This window comes from Hemibagrus wyckioides, linkage group LG20 (assembly GCF_019097595.1).
Source record: "Hemibagrus wyckioides isolate EC202008001 linkage group LG20, SWU_Hwy_1.0, whole genome shotgun sequence".
In the NCBI taxonomy this organism is placed as follows: Eukaryota; Metazoa; Chordata; class Actinopteri; order Siluriformes; family Bagridae; genus Hemibagrus; species Hemibagrus wyckioides.
The window spans coordinates 10,866,294-10,877,737 of record NC_080729.1 but is presented as its reverse complement, the minus strand read 5'-3'; the positions used below and the strand labels follow the sequence as shown (position 1 = coordinate 10,877,737).

The window sequence follows — 11,444 nt, the reverse complement described above, 5'->3', positions numbered from 1 at the left end:
AGGTAATATGAGATTTGGCACTGCACAGTTGAGGTGGGTAAGTCCCCTACCACAAAGAGCATAGCATCATTTTGTTGTGTCTGTTGCAGTGTGAGAGCCTCATGTAGTTCCCATAAGGCAGTGTCCATGTCTACCTGAGGTGGTATGTAAATGACACTGAATATGACTGAGCTAAATTCCTGAAGGATGTAGAAAGGGCAAAATTTGATGGCCAGGAGCTCCAGGTTGCATGTGAAGGAGCATAATTGTACAAAAGTAGAATACCTGCAATGTTGAATCAACTATTGTTTACCATCATACACACTCCACCTCCTATTGACTTCCCCGATTCTGTTAATCTGTCCATGTGGTGAATGGCTGGATGGAATTGTCTGGTACTGCTGGGTTCAGCCATGTCTCAGGGAAGCGAGAGGTGGTTGCAGTCTTGAATGTCCCTCTGGAATTTATCCTGCCCCCTAGGTCATTGAGCTAGTTTTCCAGAGACTGGACATACACTATATTGCCAAAAGTATTCGCTCACCCATCCAAATAATCAGAATCAGGTGTTCCAATCACTTCCATGGCCACAGGTGTATAAAATCAAGCACCTAGGCATGCAGACTGTTTTTACAAACATTTGTGAAAGAATGGGTCGCTCTCAGGAGCTCAGTGAATTCCAGCGTGGAACTGTGATAGGATGCCACCTGTGCAACAAATCCAGTCGTGAAATTTCCTCACTCCTAAATATTCCACAGTCAACTGTCAGCTGTATTATAAGAACGTGGAAGTGTTTGGGAACGACAGCAACTCAGCCACGAAGTGGTAGGCCACGTAAACTGACGGAGCGGGGTCAGCGGATGCTGAGGCGCATAGTGCGAAGAGGTCACCAACTTTCTGCAGAGTCAATCACTACAGACCTCCAAACTTCATGTGGCCTTCAGATTAGCTCAAGGACAGTGCGCAGAGAGCTTCATGGAATGGGTTTCCATGGCCGAGCAGCTGCATCCAAGCCATACATCACCAAGTGCAATGCAAAGCGTCGGATGCAGTGGTGTAAAGCACGCCGCCACTGGACTCTAGAGCAGTGGAGACGCGTTCTCTGGAGTGACGAATCGCGCTTCTCCATCTGATGGACGAGTCTGGGTTTGGCGGTTGCCAGGAGAACGGTACTTGTCTGACTGCATTGTGCCAAGTGTAAAGTTTGGTGGAGGGGGGATTATGGTGTGGGGTTGTTTTTCAGGAGCTGGGCGTGGCCCCTTAGTTCCAGTGAAAGGAACTCTGAATGCTTCAGCATACAAAGACATTTTAGACAATTCCATGCTCCCAACTTTGTGGGAACAGTTTGGAGCTGGCCCCTTCCTCTTCCAACATGATTGTGCACCAGTGCACAAAGCAAGGTCCATAAAGACATGGATGACAGAGTCTGGTGTGGATGAACTTGACTGGCCTGCACAGAGTCCTGACCTCAACCCGATAGAACACCTTTGGGATGAATTAGAGCGGAGACTGAGAGCCAGGCCTTCTCGTCCAACATCAGTGTGTGACCTCACAAATGCGCTTCTGGAAGAATGGTCAAAAATTCCCATAAACACACTCCTAAACCTTGTGGACAGCCTTCCCAGAAGAGTTGAAGCTGTTATAGCTGCAAAGGGTGGACCAACGTCATATTGAACCCTATGGATTAGGAATGGGATATCACTTAAGTTCATATGCGAGTCAAGGCAGGTGAGCGAATACTTTTGGCAATATAATGTATTTAGGTGCTAGGTAGTGGAGCACGGTGTGTGCATGCCTTCAGCCTGATGATGACTCATTTCCCTCGCAGCCACTGCTCCAGGTTGCATCCTTTGTTACTCCTCAGGATCTCACTCAGCCAGCATGAGTCTACCTCACCTAAGAACCCTAAGAACTACCTCACCTCCTTTTTGGTCTTGGGTGTCAGACAGGCTGTGGTGTCTTGTAACTTTGGGAAACAGCTGCCCATGACACAGGTGTAAGGGAGTCCATTTCAGTGAATTTAAGACAACCCACAGATGATGTAAATGCTACTGACAATTGTTACTCTAAAAGATTATATTGTTTAAATAGGCTGGACACTTTGTCCATATGGTACTGAAACATGGCTGGGCCTCCAAACAAACTGGAAGGAAGGGTGACAATTTGGTGACAACCAAATGGACAAGAAATGGCAATTTACTCTATTTGAATCAAGGAAATATGCCATAGCTTCTCATGAAACACCATGATAGTGGTTGATTTATGATGAAGTGCAACTACTGCTTAAGGTTACGTATGAACGTCACTGTATATTTGAGATTCTATCTACTCTTTCAAGAAATAAAAGTGCAAATTGATAACACGTATCCTCTTTTTTACTAGAGTGGATAGATAGATTTATTCCTGTAAAGCTGTTTTGCGACAGTGTCCATAAAAACATTACTGAAATAAAATTGAATTGAATAGAACTAACTAAAATATAACATTTATATTACAATGCTTTTCCATTAAATATGTTTAAATATGTGAAACATGTACAACTATACTGTATTCATTGCAGGATGTCTGACGTATTTTAGTTTTAAATATGCATACACTAATACATTATACAAAAATCACTGTAAATATTGAGGATCTTTACTATAAGTGATATTTTAAAATGTTTAAAGACAGGAATTTGCTATTTTTTACTAGCGCAGAGGATGTCAGAGTCTATCCCTTAAGTTACAACATCAACCAAACACAGATTTTGTTTTTTGTTTGTTTGTCAATATACACTCTATAATCATTAGCTGTCACTTTTCCTAAGCTTTGGATGGGAAAGAAGCTTTATTTTACAGTAGTTACAGTAGTGTAAATAATAGACTAAACTAAACTTTTTAGTTTTAAATATAAACTCACCAACAGTATTATCCTGAAACTCCAGCTCCTGGATTGTTTCACTTTTGTAACAGTGTATTTGTGTAATGTAACCCAAATATTACAATAGAACAGGAAAAAGACATAATTATTTGTCCATGTCAGTGTTAAATGATGGTCAGTCTTTAACAGTGTGGCTTAAGAGTTGCTATTTTTACATGCTCTTTAGCATGGCCATCTGCTGCTGATATCATGGTGAGTCAGGAGATTGAGAGACAGCTGGACAAAATAAAAACTTGATGTAGTGGATGTAATATGAATGTATTCGCAAGAAGATCTCCTGCAGTAAAGAAAATGATTCTTTTGCATAAATGCATTCAGTGCTGAGTGTTTTTCTTTATATTAAACCCTAATTATGAACATGTTTAACTCACTTTCCAGTGATGAAAAATATATTGAGGATTTGGTGGTAAACTCTGGCATTTGTGTTAGCTGATTAGCTGATAAACCTTTATCACAAAGAAGACCCTTAAACAGTGCAGTCCTGTGTTGTATAGACCTATACAGGAATATTCTGCTGCCTATTCAGAGAGGAAGTATTACTAAATATTAATTAACCAGACAAAACTGGAATATCAATCCGATTTTCAAAGGTTAATATTTATATAATCAGAAGACGTGAAAAACTTTAGGATGTATATTTAGGGTTTACAGTACTCAGTATATATCTCTAATAAGCAGTCAGGTAGGAAATATGTTTATAATTATTAAAAAAAAAAATCAAATATTGTCACTTGTCACAGATTCTATTGCTGACCAATGCTTTGCCCTAATGTGGCCTCCAACACTGCCTTCTGTATGTGTGTGTCTGTGTGAGACAGCTGACAATGCAGGGAACATCAATGAGAGGATTAATAATAGTAGTCATTCTGAAAATAACACCAAGACAAAAAACCACACCTATTACCCTGCAAATAAGTATATACAGAGAGAAGAGGCAAATGGTCATTTTCACTGCACAGTCATGACTAAGCTTCCTGTCCCAGCTCTGTGTCTATGGACATGGACACTTTTGAGAATCATCCCCACAGGTAAGCCCCTCACATTTTCTTACTCACATGTATATTTTCTTACTTAGGTCTTTCAGTTAATTCCGAACTATTTTGTTTGAAAAAATAAAAAGATGGTCAAAACCACATTTAAAATGTTATAAATATTCATGCATAGTAAAATTTTCCAAAGCATGTAGAGGAATAAGGGTATACATGGACAAATATTATACACTAGGTTATACACTATTTTTTGTGTGTTGTGTGTGTGTTTTATGTAGAAGTAATGTGTAACCTTGAAGGGGCTCTGCATGGGGATCTTATGAGAGGTTACAACAAGAACATCAGACCAATGGAGAAGAATGGAGATATCACAGAGGTCAAACTCAAGATGACCCTCACCAACTTAATCTCTCTGGTGAAGCCTAATAGTGTGTATTCTGTAGGGGTGGGTGTAGAGGTGTTGGTTGGGGAGAACTATTGGCACCATTACTGAAAATAAGCAAAAATGTTTATAACCACAGCCAGTGCCAGAACACCAAAACTTGCTTATTAGGGATAAATGTTAATAATTAATAGTAACTTTTTTACCTTAAATTTTTATATGTTTCTATACTTCTGTGAAGCTGCTTTGAGACAATGTCCATTGTTAATGTGTTCATTGTTTATTTGTCTGCTATGCAAATAAATTGAGTTGAATTGAATTAATCATCATTAGAACTACATCTTGTATAATATGTTGTGGTAAGAGGAGACAAAAATTAAATAATAATAATAATAATAATAATTATTGTTGTTATTATTATTATTATTATTATTATTATTATTATTATTATTATTATTAGTCAAGCACACCATAAGCATGTTTGGGAAATAAGGGACTGCACACAGATCATGTCATGACCATATGCATCTCTGCTGTACTGAAAACCGGTTTTCTGATTTAAAGAGCCCACAAATATGAAACAAGTGGACCAAGTGAGTGGACCAAGATCTACAGGTGTCTTTAGAACATATATACATATGTTCTATATATATTCCATATATACATTTTTTTTTCTCTCATTTTCATTAGGGGTGCTTATAATTCTGAAGAGCAATATATGTATATGAATTGAGTTTATTGTCATCCAAATGTCCACTATGTTTCAACAGAATGAAAAAGAAGAGACACTGACCACATGTGTTTGGGTAGAGATGGTAAGAATCCAGTGTCATCAGACTGCTGATCTTCAAATTTTCAAAGAGAATAAAATTGCATACAGCACTGTGACTGATAAACTGAGGGGCATTAAGTGGATTGCTCTTAGCCTTAGCAAGTTTATAAAATCAATACAGATCTGCCCTTTAGGTAATTTGTGCCTTGTACAAGCTACTACTTTTAAAAGGTACAGTTTTACAACAGAGGTACTTTTCACAAAAATGAATGCACATAGCTTATATAGATTGAGGCTATGAAAATATATAGCCTATATAGGAATTATTATATTTGACACTTCTCTCTCTTGTTCTCTCCATCTCTCCCTCCCTGTAGCAATGGTATGACTACAGACTCAGGTGGGCTGACAGGCCACGGTTTGAAGAATATAAGAACATCACAGGCACACGAATTCCCTCCAAAGCTATCTGGCTTCCTGATATTATCCTTGAGAACAAGTGAGTCACACAATAATAATAATAATAATAATAATAATAATAATAATAATAATAATAATAATAATAATAATAATAATAATAAAACATTACCACTTCTCTATCTTTTGTGTGTTTAGTGTTGATGGACATTTTGAGATCACACTTTACACCAATGCTCTCATAGACCCAAATGGTATGGTGTACTGGCTTCCTCCTGCAATCTACCGCAGTTCCTGTGCAATCAAAGTCGACTACTTCCCCTTTGACTGGCAAAACTGCAGCATGGTATTCAGGTGGAGTTCATTAACACACAACACCCATTCATGTCCACATAGATAGTGAAAAGCAATTTAGTTTAGCTTTAGAATATTTTTAAAATTAGGAGTGAATTTAACATGTGGGAATGGAGAACCTTCCAGAAACTGTTCTCTGAGCTTACTGTGCTCTGGGTTTAAAATACCTGCTTACTGAATAAGTTCAATGTAGTTTTCAGAAGAGGAATAATATAAAGTGCTCTGAAGTTTCCAGTTATAAATGGCAAATTTGCATAACATCTTATATCATACATCATGATGATGCCCATTAACAGCCTTCTTATAAGACATTTCTGAATTCAATCCAAATCAATTTAATTTGTAAACATGTAAGCAAGCTCCTTGCAAATGGAAATGAGAAACCTTAAGTGGAACCAGCCTCAAAAGGGAACCCATCCTCTTCTTGGTGTCCTGGCATGGATAATGGAGTTATAAATCAGTGGAATTACAAATCAAAACACTATTTTGAACGCAGTCTTAGTGGGGTCTTAAAGGAAAATGCTCTAGCTGCTGATATAGTCTTCATCAGTCTAAATACTGATACAGAATATTAATATTTTATCAAAGCAGGCACAGATGACCATTCCATTCTTTACAGGTGATTAGTATTGTAAGAATTTCACTCTGGAATTATGGTAAAAAAAAAGTGACCTAGTTTTTCTGCATCATGTAGCAACATTAAATTTCTTAAGCTTACAAGCAAACAATGTTTCTGATTTTTTATTGCTGCACATGATGTAACTGAGAGGCCTGGCTGATAGCAGAACTTCTGACTTGTTGGAATTAATTAGGGAAGTTACTTAGTATCCAATGTCTAAGGTCTAAAACATTCTTCATATTTATTGTATATGTTATCTGTTATCTGGCTTTGCTGAAAGATAAGTGTCAAATGCATAGTAGCATCAGCTACTACACAGAGAGCTAGCTTATGTAGGGAAACTTCTTTCATCTGCTTAGTGAAGACACCATTGGCAACTATCAGTCAAATTAGAGCCTAAGTCAGGAAAGTGCTTAACTCCAACAAAAATGTTCTAGTCTGTCTAGAAGAATATTGTTGCAATGAGTTCAAGCAACAATCAGACACCATTTAAAATTATTTCTGACTTTAACCAGTGCTCTCTCAGTACTGTGATGATGCCTTAATACTGACAAAAAAGTTGGTTGCATGTGTTTCATTAGAAGTGTGATTTTAGCAGCTGAGCTACAACCGTTCCTAGGATCTTGGGGGAGGTTTGATATGAATCTATATTTGGACAGTTGACAAGAGTCAAAGACAGGTTTCTCTAAGGTTGTTGTTGATTATCCATATAAATTGCTGCATTTCTGCTGAAACGACTTGAGAGTCTTCAAATTCCTGCTGAAATTCATATTAAGGCACTGGTGACCTTCAAATATTAATTACTGGAAATGATGGTGTAACCCAGAGGGCTAATGCACATTTAATACTACATACTTATTTGGACTAGTACACACTTCTGTTGAACAGAGGTATATTTAATCTCTCATCATTTCTTTAAAATAAGTGCTTTAGCCATCTGGCCAATGGCCACTTTAGTTTTTTTTCTTTTTCTTCCAATAGGACCTAGTGCTAGATTATAACAGATTACAAAAGTGTGACCTACCTATGAACTCAGGGAATGAAAGCACCACCTTCCAGAATAAGGACTGTATTAGTGTGTGTGGATTGAATAGAATAGTAGAATTATAGGTTTGATTTATGTAATAATTTAAAATGCTACCTTGACTCTTTGCTTTGACTGGATTGTAGGTCTCAGACGTACAATGCTAATGAGATAGAGCTGAAACTGACAAATGAGGCAAGCACCATAGTGGAATGGATTGAGATTGATCCAGAAGCCTTCACAGGTAAACCAGTGTTCTCTATAGTATATCAGCTCATAAAACCAACAGCATTCATACTGTCACTTTGCTTTTTGTGTGGCAGCAAGAGAAACATTTCAGCCCCATAATATTTAGTAATTTATGTTTATTCAATGGACAATTTTATCTAATGTGAGTAAGTAAGTATACAATCAAGAATATAGCAGTTTAGAGTTCACTGCCCATGGTAGATTTAATGCATTTTTTTTATTTTAAAGCACAACTTCTATACAGTAAAGTACTAAAAAGTCATAGTTTTTAAAATATTGTATTAATTATACTCTATGTAATACTGATTGGATAGAGAATGGTGAATGGGTAATTAAGCATCGACCAGCTAAGAAGGTGGTGAATGAGAGGTATAGCCGAGATGACCTGGACTACCAGGAGATTATCTTCTTCCTCATCATCCAGAGGAAGCCACTTTTCTACATCATCAACATCATTTTGCCCTGCGTGCTCTTCTCTTCTCTTGGACTGCTAGTCTACTTCCTGCCAGCTAAAGGTCAGGGTGCATCAACTACATTGAAGCAACTGGCAGAAGTGTTAAAGTGTGCTAATTTGATTACAGAGAGGATCTGCCTAATGATCATCAATATCTAAGGGCTCCTTTATCTAAGTGTTTCATCAGAGTAAAAGTAGACTAAGATAAAGCTCATCCCAGTTTGTCTGAGACAAACTGTTGTACAGTTATGTTCTACATTCATGATTGATAATGATCATAGTTTTGTTTGTGTGTGTGTGTGTGTGTGTGCATCGATTAGCCGGAGGACAGAAATGTACCATGTCCATTACTATCCTACTTGCTCAGACTGTCTTCCTCTTCCTCATTGCAAAGAAAATTCCAGAAACCTCCCAGGCTGTGCCCCTGATTGGAAAGTAAGTGTATTGTGTTACTGTATTGTAAGTGTATTAAGTGTATTTCAGTTCATTTCACTGAATCAGTTTCATGGAATATTTTTTTTTTTGTAATTAAATGAAATCTTTTTTGTTGGTTTTTTTCAGGTATTTGATGTTTGTGATGTCTGTGACTGCAATCACAGTGATGAACTGTGTAGTAGTATTGAATGTCTCCCTGCGAACTCCCAACACACACACACTAACCAATAAAGTCAGGAAGGTAAAGCACTGCATACAAAGATCCAAACTTTATTCCTTTAAATGTCAGAGATCCCATTTTCTACAGCATAAACACAGACATTGTAAAGACATGTAAATAAATGTTTGCTGAAGTGGGTTAAAAGCTCTGTACTATGTATACTCTTTATGACAAACCACAGGTATTTTTAAACATTTTTCCTCGGGTGCTGGGGATGAGGATGCATCGCTGGACACCACAAAGTGGACTAAGGGCAGATGGCCTAACGAACAAATCTACTGTCCCTCTTAGGAGACACAGCTCACTAGGATTTAATGTGAAGGCAGATGAGTACATGCTGAAGATGGCATGCTCTGAGCTGATGTTCAGCAAGCAGAAAAAGAGAGATGGTCTCATAAGGAGTGCCCTGGAGAAGATCGGTGAGTCACATACAAACACACTTTTCCAAATCTTGCTCCTAGATGTTTACAGTCCTGCATGAGGACACTGCCTAGGGTCTGAGAGTAAGAACAATTGCTGGTTGAATGGATGGTATTTGTGGATGGTGGTGTGTACAAGACTGATATATGCCTTTAATAAGAACTTTATTAAATTGACTAAACACAACACAAACATATGCATTCACAATATCCAAAATACTCAGACTTGATGCAAAAGCTAGTCTCACCATGGAGAGACTTGGTGACAGTATCAAAGAAGAGAACAAAAAAAACCAAGTCTACAATGGGTTTAGGTTAGTTACTGTATCTTAAAAAGCTAACCCTACTACCAGAAGACATCAAAAGAAAACAAACTGCATTAAGCTAGCTTCCCAAAAATACAAGGAATGGCAGATTGCCACTAATATAATGTGTGAAAGTATTCACTAGTATCTATGGTGTAAATTTGGGTTGATGGGGGTTTAAGTGTGAATGGATATGATTCTCTATAGGATTAAATTGAAAAAAAAAAATTGCAAAAGGAAAATCAGCTTTGATATATTTGCTGTATTGTTACATCAGTTTATTTAGCTTTCTATCTATATACCCATTAATCCCTCCACCTATCCGTCTAATTTATATATGTATTATACACAAGCATTTAGGATTTATGAAGCATTTATGATGAATTACTGTTATATTCAATATATAACAAATTACGCAAGGCATAATAACTGTAAATAGCACATGAAAACAAATGAAAACAAACTGCTGGCACAGCAATGAATTTACCTACATGCTTTCTTGTAGTGGTTAAACACTAAATTGAAACAGTTCAGCTATCTAGCAAACACTTAGGCCAAAGGTCTACCCCATTTGCAAGGCCTTTGTGTTTCCATTGGAGTGAGAGAGGAGGGGTATGCAGAAGAAACCTGGCAACCTATCAGTACTGTTGTTCCCTGACAAATGCTAGTTGAGCTGCACAGTGCTGGGCTATGATCACAGTTCCCACTAGAGGATGTCAGGCTCTCATGCCACTCTCACGGAGTCACACCAAACCTCCTTTAAACAGTACATATGGATCCATCCTTAGAGGAAATGTGCAAGCTGACTGGGTTGCAGGTATTGCCAAGGAACCTAACCCAAGTAGTGGCAAGGAACTTAACTAACCACAAAACTAGAAACTAATCAGGCAGGAAGGACAGATAAGAGCAATCGTCTGTGGCCACCACTTGCTAAACAATTCCCTTTTTGGGTGTTGTCTTGCTGTTGCCTCTCCAATGCAACTGCTGTGACTTTCATTTGCACCAAAGCAGGTGAAACTGATTGACAATCACATATGCTATATATTCATATATATGAATGTATTAATTTCTAAGCATATATACTACAACTGCTGATCTCTAGAGAACAATTTGGAGGGAGACACGGTCCAAGATTTGACTTGGAGTTTGGCCATGGCTTCACCAGAGCTGCAGGACTGTGTAGAAGCCAGTAAACACATCGCTGAGAGCACCAAACAGCACACTGATTTCCAGAAAGTAAGTGATTGACATACCTTAATAAAAGAAATTAAATGGATAATACAAGAAAAAGATATCATTTTGTAACTTGTAGATTTTCTTTTGTGTATATGAATTGTATGGTGCAGTATCATAACATTATGATTAAACAAGTATTCTAGAAATAATTACTTTTAAATATTCTTAAGCATTTGAGCATTCATGAAAGACAAATTTAAACTCCATTTAAACCATATTTAGTATAGTTAAACAGTAAAACAGTGTATAGCTGTATTGAGATCAATTTGAGCTAAATGTGGTTTAACTAGAGAGAAGCACTTCTGGTACAACCAATGTAAATGTTTGTTCTCTCTGCAGGAGAATGAGGAGTGGTTCCTGGTTGCCAGAGTGATTGACAGACTCTGCTTCATCACTATGGCCTTGTTGTTTACACTGGGCACCATCGGAATCTTCCTCATGGGACATTTTAACCAAGCTCCAGCACTTCCATTTCCTGGAGACCCCAAAAAATATCTTCCTGAGACATTTACAGCAAACATCACAGGCATACATTGACTAACTTGTGGTTGGGGGTCTTGGACGTAACTTCATCAACATGAGAGAAATGCTTACTTCAGCTCTTAAATCCACAAAGAGCAGCTTTGCGCTGGTTCTAAATTTATTTTGATTCATCATTGACTGGACAACAA

At 37.7% G+C, this 11,444-nt stretch overlaps 1 protein-coding gene across 1 annotated transcript; it reads left to right on the top strand.

The window, feature by feature from the left end:
• The first annotated feature begins 4,170 nt into the window (after positions 1 to 4,170).
• chrng (cholinergic receptor, nicotinic, gamma) lies at positions 4,171 to 11,310 on the top strand. Its single transcript, XM_058372739.1, has 11 exons — positions 4,171 to 4,302; positions 5,040 to 5,084; positions 5,419 to 5,540; positions 5,657 to 5,812; positions 7,602 to 7,699; positions 8,019 to 8,219; positions 8,479 to 8,593; positions 8,720 to 8,834; positions 8,995 to 9,232; positions 10,640 to 10,773; positions 11,113 to 11,310. Exons 1-11 carry the CDS (start codon positions 4,171 to 4,173, stop codon positions 11,308 to 11,310), a joined length of 1,554 nt encoding a protein of 517 aa, XP_058228722.1.
• The last annotated feature ends 134 nt before the right edge of the window (positions 11,311 to 11,444 follow it).